Raw genomic sequence first — 20,652 nt, 5'->3', positions numbered from 1 at the left:
AGCCCTGAGAAAGGTAAGATGTTTCATTTCTCTGATGGTTAGGTGTTTTATGCTTTAAAAAAAAAAAAAACAAGAATGTACAAATAATAAAATGATGAATTTTTAATTTTAAAATAAAAATATTTTTCGTAAATTTCAGGGGGGTTTTTTTCTGTTTTAAACTTGATATTGTAAAGATATTTAATTGAATTTATAAAACTTACTACAACTTATTTTCACTTTAAGTTTTTTTTAATTGAAAAACATTCCTTCTTATACATTCCTTTTCATCCTTTAAGATTATTCCAGTATTTTTTATTGATACTTCTTGAAATTTGTGATCCTGACAAGTTTTCGTACAAAGTTTCTATTAACCGAGATTTCCAACATCCGATGCAGTAGCGGTCCCAGTTAGCTTGGATAATCGAGGTCCTACTGTACTCATTTGAATCAAATTATAACTGATTCTATTTACATTTTTCAAACAGCTGAATAATAAAAACATAAATCCTTTCTTCCGATTATTCAAGTATAAAAAAAATCCTCTAGTGTCGCACTCAAAGAGCCCATTGGGTGGAAAATCATGTCACTCCATTTGCGGTAAAAACAGATACGTTGCCAGTTGCATTTTCCAGAGATTATTACAAATTTTCCGGAGTTTTCAAGAGGTCTTTCAAAATTCCCAGACAATAACTGGTTTCTAAAGCGACTGGCCACAATGATAATCATATGGAAATTCTGTGGATTTTCAATCTGTCCAATTCAACCGGTTTTCTTCTGCCGCTCCAGACTTTTTACAAAAAGTGGACAAAATAGCAACCCTGATAGGGCCAGATTATCAATTCAGCTAAGTAGGTGGTCTCAAATCATGAGGGACCATTAAAATCCTGCAATATGAATGAAGTATGCAATATAATATGAAGAAAAAATTGAAGTTGTCTCTCTTGTATAATCAAGAAGTTCTGTCTAGAACTAAACGAGCCTACTTTCCCGTATACACACATCTACTTTCTAGTATCTGATCAATCTTCTAAAAAATAGCTAAAATCTCAAATTGTTTCAAACGTAATTTTTTAACATTTTAAGCTGATTTCTAGGAATAAAAAATGCCTCACTCATCTAAAGAATTAGATGCGTAAAAAAAAGTGAATAAATAAAATAGCAGCACCTTTTAAACAAAGCAGCTTGTTGTACTACTTTTTTCCATTAAAAAAAAAATCTTTAACTGCTTTCAAAACAATAAAATAAAATAAAATAAATAAGCTCATTAAACTAAATACATAATATCAAAAAAGGAAAAATGTTTGTTTTTCCCATGTTGCCAAAAAATAATTTTTTAAATGAATTAATGTACCTTCCAAAACAAAAACAATAAAATGTCAACTTAAAGAAATTATTTTTAGTCAAAAAAAAAAAAAAAATCATCTGCGCATATCTTAATGTAGGAACATAAAGGACTTCGAGTTTATCTGCCGAAAACTGAATACATAAATTAAAACTTTAGAGTGAAAATAAAAACAAGTCATATTAATAATAATTATTCCACAGCTAAAACCATGGCTGCAAAGTCGGAGTCAATCTCATTTTGAGATAAAAGAGTCAGATTCGTGAGCCGAAAGTAATTAATTCAAAGCCTCGGAGTTGGAATCCGTCATTTCCCTTAGAGTACGCAACTCTACCAATGTTTGCGAAGTCGGAGTCGGACTTATTTTGAGATAAAGGAGTCGGAGCAGGGTTGGCCAGATTGGACCCAATTGGGTTGGACCCAACGGGTTTTTTTGAAAAAACCCAGTTAAAAAAACCCATTATTTAGCCCACTTTTGGGTTTTTTTAAATTTTCTGAGAAGTTTTTTAAAAAATTGATTAATTTAAATACTTTTACAATTTAAACTTATTTTTTATTTGTTCTTTACCACAGACAATGGACATAAAAAATGAATTTTAAACTTTAATAGTATTTCTTAACTCTTGATGGCATTAAAAAAATACTTCAAAGATTTTAAATAAATATATTGAACTTTTTTTTTTGACTGGTCAATAAATAACTCGAATTATCTTGACTAAGTCCTGTCACGTCTGATTTTCTCAATATTTGTAGATTGTACAGAGGAAACTACTCTAGCTAAAAGGCTTTCATGTGAATTATTTTCTGTAAACCAACACGTCACAAATCTCAAATAAACAAGGTATATTTTTTAGAAATTAACAGGTTTCTCAAACGGTCAGACAGAAAACAGAATAGGATGTACAGTATTTTCATTATCTAATGGAAAAGTTTAATATTTCTTACTCTCTACACAAAAATAGAAAAACAGGTAATATAAAGTTCAAAGAAATGTCTTGATTAAGCTGGAATTCAGTAAAAAGGGATTTAAACTACTTGAGGTTCTACAGTAGTTTTGCATAACAAAATGAAATACAATAAAGTAAAATGCAAAAAAAAAAAAAAAAAAATGTAATAATTAAAAACGAACAATAGGTTTTATCACTCGAGAAGTAACTTTGCCTTAACTGTTGGTAATCATTTAAACTAAAAAATCTGAAACTTCACCATTCTTGGGTTTTGTCGTCTTTTATACTTTTCTTCAGAAACTGCTGATTTTTAACTAGTTTTCCAGCATTTTTTACCCCAAGACAATTTTTGCACTTTGTCCATATACTTACGCTACAATATGCTACAAGTACCCCACATTTTCCCTAAAAAAAGGCAAAAAAACCCACGTCTTTTAAAAAACCCAGCTTTAGTTGGGTTTTTTTGGGTTTTATTTAAAAAAACCCAAAAAACCCTGGGTCCATGGGATTTTTTTAAAAAAAACCCGGGTTTTTGCCAACCCTGAGTCGGAGTCGAATATTTATGAAGAGTCGGTCGTTTTGTCATTTGTCCGTGTATAAATTTTTGCCATAAGTGCGAGGTCAGAGTCGAAGAGTCGGAGTCTGACTAATTGTCGGGCAAAGGAGTCGGGGTGAGTTGCTCCAAAATTCTAGAGAATCGGAATCGGGAGTTTGTCATCAAGAGCTATTTCCAACAAAGACAGATCGACAAAAATGTTCCTCCATCTTAATACCCTACTTTATAATTTTTAGATAATTTATTTTTTTCATAATATTTTCAAGATGCATTAAGCCTTCTTTCATGCTTTTTTCTTCTTTCTCTGACTTTTACTGGGAAAGTAGGTTAAAAAAGAGGAGAATGATCCATTCCAAGTGAAAGTTCAATCACCACAAGCCCCTCCCAACCTATTTCTATCTACGCTCAAAAATCAAACTTTCTTTCAGCGTCAGAAATCAACATGCAAGACTGAACAATTCATGTTAATTGGTTAAAATAAATGTACACAATTATTATGAAAGGAAAATGCATAAAAATGGCACAAAATTACTCAAAAGTAGAAAGAACAAAATTAATAAATCCACGACTTTTAAGAAAGGTAGAATTATTCGCTGCAATTAAAATGAAGCTTGCTAAAAAAATAAGAAAAAAGAACAACATTGAAAGTAAATGTCGCAGTAGTGTTTTAGAAATAACTTACTTGACTGATTTGACATGATCTGGCTAAACAGATTTTCCTGTTTTTCCAAGCTCGATCCCAAATCCAACTCGCCATTGACATACTTATCTTTATTAGCTGAAAATAAAAGAAAACCTTCAACAGATATTTACAAACAACCAAAGAAAGCAATTTTCAACATCTATATGCATATTTCACCTTCATAAACTACAAATTTCTGCATATAAATCTAGGAATAGGTTCTTTTCTGACGCATCGATTCTTCTCCAGTAATTATTTTCTTTTCAATGTTTAACACATTAAAATAACTAAAAATAGTAAATAACGTATATCAAGCCCAAATTAGAAAATCCATTGCACACACGTGCCACGGGATTTCACGAATCCTCTTTTTCAATGTAATTTTTAAAAAAATCTTCAGGATGAAAAGGCCTCCGATTTCTAATTTTGAGAGCCGAGTTTAGTTTTTGTCCTCTAACTCATAGTGATCACAGCCTACAATAGATTTAATGGAATAAAGGGAATATTTCAGCAATTTTGATCTTTTTAAAACAGTTTGATTTTTTTTATTCATTGAATTATTTATTTTTGTAATCTTGTACAGTACACTTTCATTTTACAAAGGTTATGTTTTCCGAAAATGCTGCATAGATTAAGACCTAATATTGATGATAAAATAGGGGTCAGGTTCTCAAGATTAAGAAAAAACTGATCGCTAGTGATAAATAAATGTTTGATAAACTCAATGAGTAATTATTTTGACATATATGCCTGACATGCATGAGGAAAACACTAATTAACTTACTGTTAACTAGGGCTGGGCGATGAAAGGATGCCTAGGAAGCATAGAAAACCTTACATTGCGATACAACACGTTTTATTTTTTATTTTTAAGAGCTTTACTTATGACTACTTACATAAATTTTACAAAAGAGTGCCGATTTGTTTTTTTTGAATTAGCAGATTTTGTAAAAGCTTATCTCTCTAATTTAACTTTAAAAAAGGTTGAAAAAACTATTATTTATGTACACGGAAAATACGCAGGGAATATGGGAAACATGCGTTATTTTGATTTCAAATTTGCTCTTTCAATAAACAATTTATGAAAGATCTGTTTTTAACAGAATTTTGTGAAGGGTCCATTTTGGTTGATCGGGGCAATTGATGACAATAACAAAAATTTTAATTTTTAAATTTTGCCAAAAAAAATAGAGAAAAAGAACTTAAAAAAAGTTTTAGTGAAGTAGCAAAATGCAGTGATTTACCTCAAAGATTTGGATTTTCAAAATTGCAGAACGGTTTCAAACAAGATTCGAGCGTCCCAGAACAAAAGAAGTTGGACAAAGGATTGCATCATTCCCTGTGCCTTTGAAGGGGTTGGTCTTCTGATCATGACTCTTTTTTATGGAGGAGGAAACATGATCAAAAGGTCCAACAAAATGGCATGAGAAGGGGGAGAAAAGTTTTAGGTAATTTTTTTGGGATTCTCAAGACTTTTTCTGACACCCCCAGATTCTAGAATGAAAGTGACAGTAGATAAGCTTCTCCGAATCATTTGTAACACCCGAGAAAAATTTTTGGGAACATTCTTCGAGTTACTTCAAGACAATAAACTGCAGTTTTCCCAGAAAAATTATATTTGACTTTGAAAAAATATTGGACACAACAAAGTTTTGATTAAAAACTCTTCAACATGAGAATGAAAAATAACAGATAACTATGCAGAATCAAGGGGTAAAATATATTTTTCTCATATTAAGATTTTTCAGACACTGTACATCCTTGATTTCTCGTGTCATTTCTATAATGTGATGCTCTTGCATTAACAGCTCAAAAAGATCATTTGTGATTGTCAAGAAATGTAGCAAAAATTTCAAAATGTGAAAATTTCCATTTGTGTGTCATTTTTTGTCTGTATTCTTGATGGTTTCGTCCAGGGCCGTAGCCAGAAAATAATTTCAGGGAGGGCTTAAAAACTTTCATGCGTATCTTTGCGCTATTTGTGCTGATGTTCAAGTTGTCTTCTTATCTATTATGAAAGCGTTTTATGCAATAATATACACATGAAAGACATTTGGATCAATATTTTTTTTTGGAAATTTTTCAATATAATCGAATATTTATATGTCAAACCAAACTTTTCGGGGGGGGGGGGGGGGGGGGGGGGGCTGAACCCTATACTGCCATGTATTTGTCCTCCTTTGTCTTTTCTAAAAGCTCTTCTTAAGTGAGCTCTACAAATCTAACAACTTTGGTTCTAGAAAACCTTTTCAAAGTTGTCACAAAAAATTGCCTTCAGTGTCCCAAGGTCGCTTGTTAGCAGACCAAAATACCGTTCATTGCATATTGTCAGCAATTTCAGGGGTACAGATTTCGAAGGAGGGGAAAATATTTCCTCAGTTAGTGATGCTGCTTCTGCGTCAAAACAAAATAAAGGATGTCATATCTTGAATCTCATACAATCAAATCTGCAACGTTTATCAAAAGCAGTACCTATATATTTAATTTTGATGCCAGAAAAACTTATTCTGGGCATCAAAATGAGGCCTAGATTGAAATTCTTACTTTTAACACATACACAGTAATTAGGTATACTGCAAATTCAAAACACGACATATCGTCAGCTTATCAAACAGAATATACGCATTAGTTACGTTCCTGAATTTTGACAACTAGTCTTTCGGTCTGAAAGATCATTACCTCAAATTTTCTTCCACCTATAAGTTCCCTTGAATAAAGGGGTCGTGACTCGGACACATGTACCTACCTGGAGATCACATGCATTTTTACTGCATATTTTTTATTATCTGTGACAATTATGTAAAAATTTTATTACGAATAAATTAAATACATCAACAGTGATAAATCTGAATTGTTTACAAGTTTCAGTTGACATCACGGAAGACAGAGGATGTGAAATACCAAAACAAGACAAAAATTGACCTTGCCAAACAAAACCCTTGCCTTTACAAAACATCTTTTATTCTAGGTACTTATAGGAAAACATTATTAATTACCTTGAATTTCAAGATTTAGCTTCTTTAATTCTGCAGTTACATCCATATTATTTGTATCCACAACAGAGAATTATGCGAAAAATCGAATAAAAAAAGACTTCACTTTCAAACAAAGCACGTTTGTTTACTTGTAGCGGGCGGGAGATCAGGGTTGCCAACTCTTAAAAATGTTTCCCCTTAACCTCTTTTCAGCGTCGTCTGCTCGATCACGTGATATCGGTTAGCACGTGATCTCGCTTCGCTCCAAAACAGTAAGAAATCGTGTTGTGGTTAAGCTAGAGTCCCTATAATATGAAAACGTAGTTTTCAGAGTTGCGACAACGCGGCATCATTTTCCTATTGGTCGAAGACCGCCTGAGGCAGTGTTTCTTCTTCTCCCGTAGGATTAACATGGAGCGTATGACAGTGCTGTGGAAAAACCCAGAATCTGGAAAATTAGAGGTGAGTCCAAGATTTTAATGCTCATATTACTGTTCCAAGATTTTAATGCTCATATTACTGTTCTACAATGTTCAAATTATACGTGTGTAGCTTTACTTGAGTGAGTCCATTCCTATTTCTTTAACTATCGCGCAATTATATCAAGAACATGGGTTCCGGTGTGCTAAAATTCCCTTCTGACACTTTATTTGGGTCTTTTATAGTTAGTTTTCCTGTTAAATCGATTATTCCAATCACAACGTTATTGAAAAACAACACTTTAAGACCAGGCAAAAGTTTAAATTGTGTAAATTAAATTTTTTTCTTTAACGATAGATCTCTGTATTCGGTTTGGCGCGATCAGTTTCGTGCTTGGCGAAGAGTGAAAGTAAACAAAACATACACTTGTGATGTACGTGAGGATGTCTTAACTTCTGATTTGTATTATAAATGCTGTATGTTGCAGAAATTGTTTTAAAAATAAATGTGACTTGATATTAAAACCCATTTTAAGTTATGTTTTAATGTTAGGGTTTTTATTTTTCCTGATCATTGACGAAAATTGACTTATGTATAATGTGACCAGATTTTTCAAGCTAAAAATCAGGACACACGACGGGGGGGGGGAGAGTTTTTTTTTTCCACAGGCTTAATATTTTACGTAACAGAAAAATGCTAAGAAATAACTCAAATGTACCAATAAAGAACTCAAGTTGAAAATAATTTAATTGTATTGATGTAAAGAATATTGCATCACACAACAAATTTATTAATCAGGAGGTAGTTCAGCGTATTAAACATTAAAGAATAACATTTTACATGGCGTTCTTACATTTACTGAAAGTAAAAAATCGAAAAAGCGTTTAAAAAATCTAGATTGTATGTTATATTTCTTGTGTGACGGAATTTAAACAAAAAAGAGGGACTTTTTCGACAAAGCGGGACACTTTGGCGGGACATTCCAGCAGCGGGACAGTAAGACAAAAAGCGGGACGTCTGGTCACATTACTTATGTATCGTTTTTAATATTCCTTCAAGCTATAAAACTCCAAGTTAAATCTTCTCTTTATGCAACGTAAGTATTTACAGTGTCAAATTTTTGTTCTTTGAAAGGAGATGCAGAGGAAATAAAATGCTTATAAATTATAGAACTTTCAATGCTTGCTGGCAATATCTTTTAATAACATTTAGATTTAAGGAAAAACGATTTGTTATCATTTTCTGCCAAATATTTATTAGTTAAAAATTGTAAAAAAAAATAGCAATTCGATTATGAAATTAATGTCACCACATGAATTTGCCAAAACGTTTGAGGTGGATATGAAGTAGAACACTTGCTTGACACACGGCAGTTTTTATCGATTTTTTGGGTTGAGGGAGCCAATTTAAAATATACTCTTTTATAAAAAATTTAATGGATTGTAGGCAATTTTGGTTATTTTTTTTAATTTACTCTTTTTTATTCAACAAGCATGTCACTCGCTGTGTGTTCCATCATAAACAGAAAACTGAGATGTTCTAAGTTCGTTTCAAGTAGTGTGTTGGTACTTTTTTTTTGCTCTTATTAGGGTTTACTAATTTTTAGGTTGCCTAGTTATTTCCTTTACATGCTACTCTTTCTTTATCAGGACCGTCGCCATAGGGAGGGTGAGGGGGGTGTCTCACCCTCCCAGTGATTTCATCCTGTCGGCAAAATCAGTTCATAAGTCGGCATTTTCAATGTTTCGGAATTTCATAGTTTTAATTGACAGAAATTTAAAAAAAAGTTATCATATTCATACAAAGTTATACATCTAACCTTTTCATACTTTGCGCAAGAAAAAATAATGAATGGTGTCTCCGTTTACATTCAGTTTTACATTGCTCACACTATGCCGATTGCTTAGTTTGCGACTGCTCATTTTGCCGAGACAATAAGCGTCCACTCAGAAAATTCAGCTAGAGTCGGCATTTTTTCTTTTTCAGTTGATTCTGTATTCTAAATCTTTGAGTAAAGTAGTATGTGGTTTGACCATGTGCACGTTTTCACCTTTTATTGAAAAAGGAAAAACCAAAAAACATGTATATTTTGCGTACTGACGACTATTCATCTCAAAGCCCACCTGAAAGACATAATCAATTCGCCGACTGCTAATTGCACAGTATTCTCAATTTACCGACATTTACTTGAACAAAGTATTATTTTGCCGACACTATATCCAGGGACACCCCAAACTTAAATTCTTGGGGAAAATCCTCAATTTTCCGAATGATAAAATACGGATATGCAATGCACACATGAGAAGGGACATTCAGGAATTTTAAAAAATGCAATAATGTCTTAAAACTTACCGAATAATCAGACAAATTTGGCCGAATAAGGACTTTTATGGAGGCCACTGGGACCAGGCACGTAGCTAGGATTTTGTTAAGGGGGGGGGGGGTCCAAGGTTGCACGAACTTTAAAAATGGAAGCATACTAAATCAGAAGCATTAACTGTTAATTGTATAAATTGATACTATTCCAATCAAAACTACAATTAATAAGTATGATAATTTGATTAATTAAGTAATGATGTAATATAAGTATAATAATTAAAGCTTTGCAATATATTTGCTTTCAAAAAAAAAGCGCTAATATTTATTTTAACTACATTATCAACTAAAAAGTCAGTAATCCAACGTTATTAAGCACAAAACTTGCAAATGATTGCAGACACGTGTTTCGGTGTAACAAGGAACACCTTTTTCAATGCAAAGAAGTGTGAGCTTTTGGATGAAAAGTCATCCGAGAAAAGCCTCGGAGAGTGCTTTTCTTGCGGGGAGGAATGTCTCCTTTTTCGGATAGCTGCTGGCGATTTTCTTGCGAGGCAGGGGACTAAGATAAAATGTCTCCTTTGGGCAGAGGTCTGCGACGCGTACCACGGGTTAAAGACTTTTGTCGCTCCCCCCCCCCTCACTCCCAGCGGTTCTGTTGTTCTGAACTAAACTGAACGTGAGAAAGTTGTCGCTCAATGAAAATATTTAGGACAAAAGAATTTTTTATTTAATTTTTTTTTGGAAAATTCTGTTTATGTAAGTGCAGGGGGACAGTGACCTATCAGGAGGGGGGGTCCGGACCCCTGGACCCCCCCCCCCTTGGCTACGTCCCTGCTGGGACCTCTCAATGGGCGCCGCCTTCCTGTACTCAGTCGGCAATTTCAGCTACAATCAGCAATTTTTACTTTTAGAGTGAATTCAAAGTTCACTATATCTTTGATAAAAGTTAAATGGAAGTGCATTTGGATAAATGGAAGTGCACTTTTACATTTTCTCATTTTAACAAATTTACAATGCAAATCATGAGTTCTAATGAGTGTTTTTATTGTAAATTTTAAAAAGATATTTCTAAATAATATTTTAAGATTGAATTATCTGCGAAGCTGTATCACACATTAAGATTACCTGTGAGCAGTCGATATGTAAGATTCAAATATTTTTTTCAAAAATAGTTATTCAATAAACTGTATAGAAACCCACGGAAAGTCTCAGTTTAAAAACACAACTACATTAAGAAACATGATAGCGTTGGACAGTGCACAGTGGACACATTTTTAAAATTGAATCATCAATAAAAAAAAATTCACAGCAAAGTGGAGAAATGCAGAGGGTGCCGAAATCATAAAAAAAAAATTAAAATAGAGAGAAGGATTTTATTACAACACAAAGTCCCATTGCTATGTATTTTTAAGTGTTTGATTTTGAAACGAACTTCTGAATACACATTCAGCACCGTTTCCCCTTTTTCTAGGCTTACGGGTAAAAACCGAAATAGTATTCTACTCGCAGGGGTTATGCCTATTTGTCGACCACACAAGTTTATTGTGTAACTAAAGCAAGACATTTGTCCGCCAATTGTAACACTCAGAAATGCCGTCGTGGAGACGGCGTGGCGTAATCGCGTGTAGGTGTTGACATTAGAAACGTCAGACCTTCAGGGGTCTTTTCTGTTAAAAACCTTTCTCTAGAATCTGGAACTAGGAGCTCGAGGGAAAATTAGAGAAGAGTTGGATCAACTGTTGTTGTGTGCTTAGGACGGTCTGTCCGGCCCCTGCTATGTGAACTTTCTACCTGAAGAAGGAAAAAGAAGGTTATTGGCGTTGGAGCCTTGAAGAGATACAAATGCATTGAGTTTGTCCGGCTCCCGAGTTTGGCAGAAGATTTGAGTGACTATCCTGCATAGCTATTTTATTCATTATGAATTTGAAAAGAAAAAAAAAAGACTAGTTAAAGATTTTGAACTTTATTCTCATGTGAATGAACAATAATTCTCAAGTAAGGAAAAATCTGAAAAAGCATTTTACTTGAATTTGAGAAAAAAAAAAAAAAGCTTATTGAAATGCAGCAGAAAAGGTATGATTATTTTAACTAATATTTTCAAAACATTATTTTAATCTTTCCCCATTTACATAAATATATATATATATCTTCCGTTAAATATTGAAAAATAAGAGTTCTAAGTAAGTTGCTGGGATGAAAAATTTTTTGTGAAAAGTTTCAAAAAACAAAAGAAAAAGAAGGGGGGGGGGAGGGCAAATGAATGTTTTTTTTTTAGCTCTAAAATTTCAGAAGAAAATGCAATTTAAAAATATTATTTAGGAACATTCAAACATGTACAACATCATTAAAATTACCATTTACCAAACCAAAGGCAGCTGAAATACGTTTCAAACATTTTTTCAACCAATAGAGAAAAAGAATAGCCAGAGCGTTATAGAATTGCATAACAAGTTTCAATTAAAAAAAAAAAAAAAAACCGATAGGTAAATAAACATGATAGCTTCCTAAGGCACACCCGTGCAAAAATAAGGTAAATATGTTTCAAATGGAGGAAAAGATTCAAAATCTTGTCTAGAAAAGTCACACCAGTAACTCTAATGAGTGTTTAAAAAATAAATTATAAAAAATTAAAGTAAAATGAACGTTATCAAGAGATTCAGGATTTCTGAAATTTAAAAAAAGTAAAAAAAGGTATCTTATTAGGTATCTCTAAAAAATACCACCTGTATTCAAAATGTTAAACGTTTAACCCTTCCTCAAGTTAAAATATAAAAGCTTTAAATTATCTTAGTCTGTAAGTTCAAAATGTTAACAGATTGTTTTAAGGTTGCATAATTTTGTACATTAAACAATTAAAAACATTAGAGTGAAAATTGAAAATTTCGTCGTGAAAAACTAAAACAGCTAAAATGTTTTTTAAAAAGAAAATCTGGAGGAGGATCTCCTACCTTTTTTTCTTTTAATAAATAAAATGATTTAGGGAAATAGCTTAGGAGGGAGGACGGAGGAATCGCAGAACCTAACCATTTCCTTTTATCTTATGGTAATGAAATGTAATCTGAGTTGCGTTTTTAGAAACTTACTCCAGGAGGGTCCTATGAAATCAACGAAGATCGTCTGAAACTTCGTTTTTTGGCATTCAATTTCAGAAAGTTGTCGAAAGAGAGAGCTTCTGAACCTCGTTTACCACAAATGGCCTACAATGGCACTTTGACTTTAAACATCTCAATTTTCAAAAAAATTTCGATCGAAATCACTTTGTATCACCTTCTCCTAACATCACCAATAGTCGTTTAACGTTTAAAACTATATGTTTAGAACTACAATTCAAATAACGCTTGCGGAAACACTAGCCGATACTCCTTTCTTAAATCGTGTGGTGTAGCAAAGATTCTATTTCGGAAGAGGCCCAGGTTCTTAGGTTCTTACCTCAAGGAGATTATCACATTAATTATTTTTCATTGAATTGCTAAATTGATCTCATTATAGATAATGCTAATTATTTATATCTGCTAATTATTAATTAATAGTTGTTTAAAACACCAATACACTCCTATTTGTTAAGTCTGGGTATTTTAAAAAGTGATAAATAACCTCAAAACTTATGCATGAGTTATATTCTTAACTAGAGGATAGAAATGCTGACATGTTTTCTCCTTCAGTATTTCTGAATATGGTGTTTGGGAGCTGACCTGCTAAGAACATTGTAAACGCTATGGTTTGCTAAGTTGGATGAGGGGCAGGAGTGGAAGGTCTTACCTAAAAATGTTTAAAACTTAAGACCCGAAAACCATTTTTGAAAACATTACGGAACTGCTTGGGAATCGGGGGCTCGCCCCCGAAAATCTTCCGAAATTAAAAGCCGAAAAACAAGGTTATAGGCTCTCTTAGAAGCGTTATGCCCTCGGTCCTTCTCCCTGGGCCCCTCCCCTGGCTACGCAGCTACCCAAATCCATCAAAGTTGTCTAGAGAATTTTTTTTAAGTCTTCAGTTTCGAAAAATTTCCTGACCCTCAACTCCCCCAAACATCGTCAAAGACTGTCTAAAGTTTCATTTTTAGAATCTTCAGGAGCAGAAATCTCCAAACACCACTTTTTCTAGCTTAACATTACTAGCATGATATAACTCATTTTGCAAACTATTTCTCCCACACAAAGCAATTTCTCTGATTTGTATACTTAAAATCCCTATTTGTGCGCCATGGAAATGTTCAATCAGAATCAATGTACTCAGAGATACCAAAACGAATGATTACCATGAGGGTCCCCCCCCCCCAAATTATGTACAACATAATTAATTCACCATTATATTACAAAACTTTTTGAGTAGAAAATGTTCTTATGTGTTAAATTTTATATGTATAAAGTACGTTTTCTTTTTCTTTTTTTCGAATTTCCCCAGAATGTCTCCTACAAAATTCCTTGTAATTCCTCACTGCCGCTTTCTCTAGCTAATCTGCCACTGTCCACTGGACATCTGTAAATACCTACCCTCAGTGCAGGATTTAAGGGGAGGAGGAGACGGGGGTTGCCAAGGGCGGCGACTTTTAGGAGGCGGCAAAATCACACTATTTTTATGTTTTTTTCGTTGAAACTCAATTTTAAAACTTGAAAGATGGATAAAGGCGGCAGTTTCGATATTTGCCCCGCCTCGGAAAAAAAATGTAGATCCGTCACTGCCTACCCTTTCCCCAAAAGTATTCTTAAATAGCCTAAAACTGTGTTTTTAAAACTTTAATTTCGAAAAACCTTCGGGGAGGGCCCCCGAACCCCCTATTCTTTCCTTCGCGTCAATAAAGATGGCATAAAATCTTTGTTTTTAGAAATTTCTAAGGAAGAACTCCCGAAAACCACCTTTTCTAGAAAAAAGCATATTGACTCCAGCGAAAAAAAGATGAGAATGAATCCACGGTTTGTATGACAGCAGTGGTGTAGACGGGGGGGGGGGGGAGAAGGATGCAAAAAAAAAAAAAACTAATACCAGACACGAACAAAGTACATTATGTTTTAAGTCAAGGAGAGAGGAGGCAATTATTCCCACCTAAAATCCTCTCTCCCGAATCTCCGGAATACCAAGGCTAGGATGGGGCAAAATTTAAAGTGTTATTACGCCTTTGATATCACCGCTTCAAGTCGCCTGAGCTATCCGTACTGGATCTTGTGGGATGACTCGTTGACCCCCCGTGTCTAATGATGGGGATTCTTAATCGGTCTGGCCTGGCGTACTAGGGCTAGGTCTTAGCGCCTTGAAAGTAGGAACGAGGGGGCCATCGTGAAGGCAGTCGGTTTAGGTAAAGGAAGGCCGGTTAGGTAAAGAAATAAAACACGTGGGGGCCGGGGGGGGGGCGTAGGAAGGTTAAATGTCCAAAACAGACACCTTGGTTCAAAAGAAATTTGAAACAACGGCATTGGCCGAAATTTTAATGGAACGGTTTATTAGTTCCGATTGGGTTTGAAGTCGGCGCTAAATGGTTACTTATTGCTGTTTTGATAATTCGTGAATTGATACTTAAAAAAAAAAAAGAAATCCTATGAAGTATGCCGCTTTTATTTTGAAAAACGTGGGAAAAACTCCACCACCTTTTTTTTTTCTTTGGGTGTAGGAGACAGATTTGGATGGGAATGGGAGTAGTATTTTACATTAACGTTTTTGAATAAACCGATGAATGGAGGTAACTTTGATTTTAAAAGTCCTATAACGTAGTTTTATGATGTCAAGTCGTCTTGTTTGTTTATTTTATACTGTAACTCGAAAAGTAAAAAATAAAACTATTAAAAGTGATTATGAATAATTTAAAACTTTGAACACTTAAGTTTTTTTAACAAACTTGTTAAATTCTATCATATTGATAAAATAATATTTGAAAAGCGACAGCGCCAGTGTTTTAATGCCGCCCATTTACTTGAAAAACTTGTTAAATCTATGGCGTCAGTGATGTCTTTCTCACATGCCAGCAGTATTAAAGAGTCGAATTGTTAATCTCCTATCGTACTCCTTAAAACATTTTTGTTGAGTCCCATCCGACGAAATGTTCTTTCATTGGAGGCAACTGTTACAGGCGATGTAAATCCTAGCCGACACGCTTAGGTTAGCCCGTGAGAGGACGGATTTTAGCTTCTGCGAATGTTTTTAAATCCTTTTCATTGCACTTATCAGATAAAATTTCCAATTCAGCTTGATGTCCCAAAGGATCCAGATATGTATCAGAGTTGAGAAACAAGTTAATGAATTCCTTTACATTAGTAGAACTCATTTGGGCTTTGGAAAGTGGTGGACTTAAAAGGAGGAATAAAGACTTTATTTCCTTTAATGGTTTTTCGCAAATATGACAAATGGAAGCTGAATTAAATTTTTCCTCATGCTCCTTAGTATATATCATTGGTTGAACGTATCTTAATATTTGGGATATTCTTGCCTCCTTTTTTAAAAGGTTTGTTAGAAAATGCTCAATTGCATCTTCTCCGCGATAGACCAACGGTTGTTTATGAGAACAACCACCAGGGCCTACGATAATATAACAGTATCTACAAGGAATATGCTCTTCCGTTGGAACTAAGTATGAACGTTGCGGACTGGTCATGCAAGAATCCACTTTCCTTAACATACTTCCACCCTGCCTGTCCTTAATATACTTCCATACTGCCACCCCTGCATATCGGGGTGGGTATCTTGTCTTTAAATTTAAATTGTTTACCTTGAATTTTCAAAAAATGCCCAAGTGGATATTTTTCTAAAACAATTTCAGCTTTGAAGTGAAAGAGAAGTTCGAATGAAGCGGCTCGTCACTATGGGCCGGGTGGGCCAGGCCCACCCAGAAAAATTGTACACAACTAAATAGATCATGTCGAAATAACGTTTAGTATTTCGCTAAAAAATTTAAAAAGAAAAAAAAAACAACAAACAAACATCGAATTGGGGAGATGAAACACATTTTAAATCTCTAACACTCTGCATATCGCTTCGAAAATGTGAAAAGTTTTCCATCTGTTAGCGTTTGCGCTAGCAAGCTCTGAGAATGATTCTTGGGGCTTCGACTGGTTTGCCCCTCGACCGACTTGCCACACCTCCGCTCCTAACCAATCACGACGATTCAACCAGACACAAAAACGGCAAGTCCGTGTCACTCCGATTTCTGCTGCGTGGGCTCCAGCCGGGGCCATCGTGAAGGCAGTCGGTTTCACGATGGCCCCGGAAAGTGCCAGTGACGTCACTAGGTACACTCGATCTGGGACATTTGTGTTGTGCGTGCGTGCGTAATTCCTCACTCTATTCCCGTTTTTATGTTATTTCTTGAGGGTTGTTAAGCTTCAAAAAGGAATGAAATACAAGGGTAAATGCTTTGAGTCCCATCAACAAGTTAATAAGCGATACGAAAAACAGTAAACCTAATTAAAATCTACAATGAAAATTTCTCTTGTGTAGTTTTGGATATTCTTTAGCCAATATTCCTGTTTTAAAGAGGTAGAAAGCGGAAATTTCGCACAATAAAATTGATCTTATAAAGAAACGAAAATAATTTACTGTGCTTGTCAAGTTTCCTCTCGTGTGTACATAATTTTGTCCCTTTAGGCTTTAAATAATATTAATAACATTGTTATTTCAATCTTGTCTCAAATAAAATGAAAGAGAAAAGATTGATATAAGGAATAATTAAAACATATTTGAATTTCGCGATACCATTTGAATCTAAATACTGCCGATATGTTTTAGAGAAAATTATTTTTTACGAAGTAACTATAACTCTGAACAAGAATCTTAACAAACGTTGTTTTTGAAAACTGAAGTAGAACCTCATTAACCTGGACTAATAGAGGATCCAGGTCCTCTAGATTGTTTAAAACGAATTAAACAAAACAACCTTTAAATTCAATCAATGTACATAAGTAAAATACTTGAACACAGTAAAAGTTGTATTTTGAATTCAAGAGAATGAAATATAAAGCTGCATTAAAGAAAATTAAAAAAATAAAAATACAGCCTTACAAAAATACATTATTGTACTAACGCGTTCTTCATTTATACCGTATGTACATTTAAATGATTTTCCCAGATTAATGGGTGATTACTGAAATTATTAATCAACATTTTATTCACTTCAATTTATAAATAACGTATTGAAATTTAGCAACGTAAACCAAGTTTAAAGTTTCAATGATTATCATCAAATTTATAAAGTTAACTTATTTGTAGACTGAAAAATTTCTTCATGTCTGAATTCTACAAAACATTACGTTACAGTAATTAATTGAAATCTTTCGGAATATTCTACAAAGTTTTCTTCTGTGATAAAGTCCATTCAAAAAAAAAAAAAAAAAAAATGCCGGCGTACCTTTTGTAATCAGAAAGTTTTTCGTTCAAATATCGGATTCTTCCAAATGTTCTTACGCGAGAAAAAAGTTCAACAGCTTTTTTTTATATGGGTCAGGAAATTAGTCTTCCAATACAGAAGAACAGTTACCGTACTACCCCGCATTATTCGGCATGCCGGAAAAAAGCGAGGTTGACCAGCACGCCGAGAAATTCGAATTTTCCAGCATGCCGGATAATTCGGTGTTTAGTTCGCATTAAAACAAAAGTAAATTTTCCCGTTCCGGTCCAATCAAAAGTCAAACCACTGTAAGTAAAAAAAAAAATAAATCGCGAAAGTAACCTTTTTTCAAAATAAATGTGCATTTCATATAACATATGCGTGCTATTTATGGTGGGACATAATTAATGGATTCAATTACATGCCAATAAAGTAATCAGTTCAGAAACAATCATCGTTACTGCGATTTATTCATATTTTTTTTACATAAAAATATTTTAGGTTCCTTTCAGAGAGGTAAGTTTAATTTTTCTTTATTGAATAGCTATGGTAAATTATTTAGCACTGGTTTAGGGGCGGACTCTTACTGCTTAAATGTTTGCTTACATAGTTTCAATTTAATTTTTATAAAATTATTTGTTATCAAACAATATTTTTCTTGTTAAAATAACAAATGGCATTGTTAGTAAATATTTTCACAAAATTAAACTGTTTGTTAATATCAATAAGATATGAAAAGAACTTATATTCATTTTTAAGCTGATCATATATTTTTTATATTATTTTTTTTTCCTAACCTCGATTTTTCCGGCATGCCGGAAAGGACCAGGCAAGTATTATTGAAAATCTGGTGACCCCCGAATTTTGCGGCATGCCGGATAATGTGGGGTAATACGGTAAATGGCCAAGCTTTTGTACAATCACAAAAACACTAATGTATCTGATTTGAAAGCTTTAAATGATCACAAAAAAAAAAAAAAAAGCTCCTACAAAAATAGATACACGATTGAAATAATCACGATACAGTGCTCATTTTACATGCGAATTATTAATTATTTTAAGCATGGGGATACAGTGTTCAAGAAATTGTTTAGTTAAATCTATTGAATAATATTTACAAAGAAATTTCATGCATTACATCTAGATATTGTAATTTTACGGTTGAAGGAAATTTATTACGGTCTCACAGTGCCGTTACTAAACTAATTAAATATCATTAAGTTGCAATGTGACAGGGTTGAACCAAATCCTGCATTAAAAAATAACTTCGTACACCACATTTTATGAAATTTGCCTAGCTCTTTATCTTAACTTTTTAAAATTCTTCCTCCAATTATTTATTGAAGCAGCTTCAAATTTAGTATTCCATAAAAAAAAAAGCATTTAAAAACAGAAAAGAAGGTTGTATTCTCAATTTTTTGATGTGTTTTGAGCTCTTTGAAAATTTTGAAGGAAAGCTTAAGTTTCCAGAACTTTTCAGTGCTAGGCCATCAGCACGTGAAGGCATTTTCAATACTTTCAAATATAATTACACACATTATATTTTCGATTCTAAAAAATGTGACCTTTAATGTCTACTTTAGCATCACGTGGAGGAAAAATGACCTGCAACTGATCTAGCGCAGGAGCATATTTCTGAAGAAACCCTAGTCAAATGTTATGAGACATTTCCAAATTAAAATCAAACCTTGAAAACAATATTCATATCCTTATTCATAATAAGTGATTTTTAACCTTGTCTGGAATTGGCCTGGGCCCCTTCAACTGCTTCTTTAACAACCCTTGTACAGAGAACAAATTTTTAAATTGTATTTTAGCTAAGGCATACAGCAGTTCTTTGGGCACACACACACTGGATTGTCCCGCGGAGTGTACCCGATGACGTCAAAAACGAGTTTTCTACTCTCGCTGTCCTTTCGGCGGTGGAAGGGAAAGATCAAAGGATTCAGCTAGCCCTTGTAACTTTTATGGCCTTGGTACTACCAGTCGAGTTTAGAAGGGCCCCCTAAAGCGGATTCTTCAGTCTTCTATTGTAAACAACGGGGCCCTTTATGCAATGTATGTTCCAGGAATGACGGCGTCTAAATTGATAATGGCCGAGTTTTACTGCCCAGTTATCTGTCAGATTGTCTGCGCCACCCGCACTCTGTCCTCGAGCTGGACAATACTAAACAGATTGCACTAATCACCAGACCACAATACGGACCCTGCCCCTGCCACGGAAGTGCTTTCGGCTCTTGTGAAAGCGCAAATTACCCAAATCGACAACAATTTGTAACAGAAATCCATTGACACTTTCCCTTGAAGATTGATGCCTAATAAAACTTCCAAATTGTTCCTTCTTGGCTCGGTCTTTTTGTCCTGAAGCATCTACAAAAAGTATCCAGTGGAGAGGGATCGTTTTTCAGAAAACATTAGTTTAATCATTTTACAATAACGGAAGGGAGAAATTTATTTGGATGCAGTGGGATAAGAATCAGTCCGTTTTCGGTTTTCTACCCAAACACAAGTTTTATTTTTGATTCCGCTGTACGTTAAAGTTCTCTTTCAGTTCAGAAGGAAAAAGCGTGTACAAAGAGAAATTTTTGATGGATTCTACAAATAAATGAGGTAAATTATCCTGCAATATTTTATGAACTGCTGACTTTTTATTTCATATTTCATTGCTGTTATTCTTTAAAACAAGCGGCTAGGGGGGATTTGGTTTCAAGAAAAAATCATATGTTAAATTTCGAGAGGAGATTTATTGATTTAGCTACTTTTACATTGAAAAATGCATATCCCATCAAGATTGTGACGAATAGGGAGCCTTGTAAAAGTTACAAGGGCTCACGATTGAGGATAAGGAAAAAGATTCTTTAATTAAAAAAAAACGATTGTTTTTAATTATTGAGCTTTTTATTTATTTATTTAATTTGAATTTAATTATTTTATGATATTTCATTCTTAAGAATGAGAGTTTGGTTTTGTCCCTATAAGTTCACAATTTTTGTACTCGTTATTTGCAACTAGTCGACGAAATGACTTTTTTTTAGTATCGTTTTAACAAGTAACTAATTTTGCTATTACCGATACCGCATTATTCGAAATTTATATAAACTAAAAAAAAAAAAAAAAATAG

General features: G+C 33.8%; 1 protein-coding gene across 1 annotated transcript in view; it reads right to left on the bottom strand.

Moving 5' to 3' along the window:
• The window catches only part of LOC129229802 (EP300-interacting inhibitor of differentiation 3-like), a 58,017-nt gene extending 51,374 nt beyond the window's left edge, over window positions 1-6,643 (bottom strand). The window contains exons 1-2 of the mRNA XM_054864179.1: window positions 6,506-6,643; window positions 3,510-3,605 (exon numbers count right to left, since the gene is read on the bottom strand). Of these exons, the coding sequence (XP_054720154.1) occupies window positions 3,510-3,605; window positions 6,506-6,551 (142 nt within the window). The 5' untranslated portion in view covers window positions 6,552-6,643. The remainder of the gene's footprint in view (window positions 1-3,509; window positions 3,606-6,505) is intronic.
• Between the last annotated feature and the right edge of the window lie 14,009 nt (window positions 6,644-20,652).

Source organism: Uloborus diversus, chromosome 9, assembly GCF_026930045.1.
Source record: "Uloborus diversus isolate 005 chromosome 9, Udiv.v.3.1, whole genome shotgun sequence".
NCBI lineage: Eukaryota > Metazoa > Arthropoda > Arachnida > Araneae > Uloboridae > Uloborus > Uloborus diversus.
The sequence above is the reverse complement of the archived record's forward strand: the minus strand, read 5'-3'. Positions and strand labels throughout refer to the sequence as shown.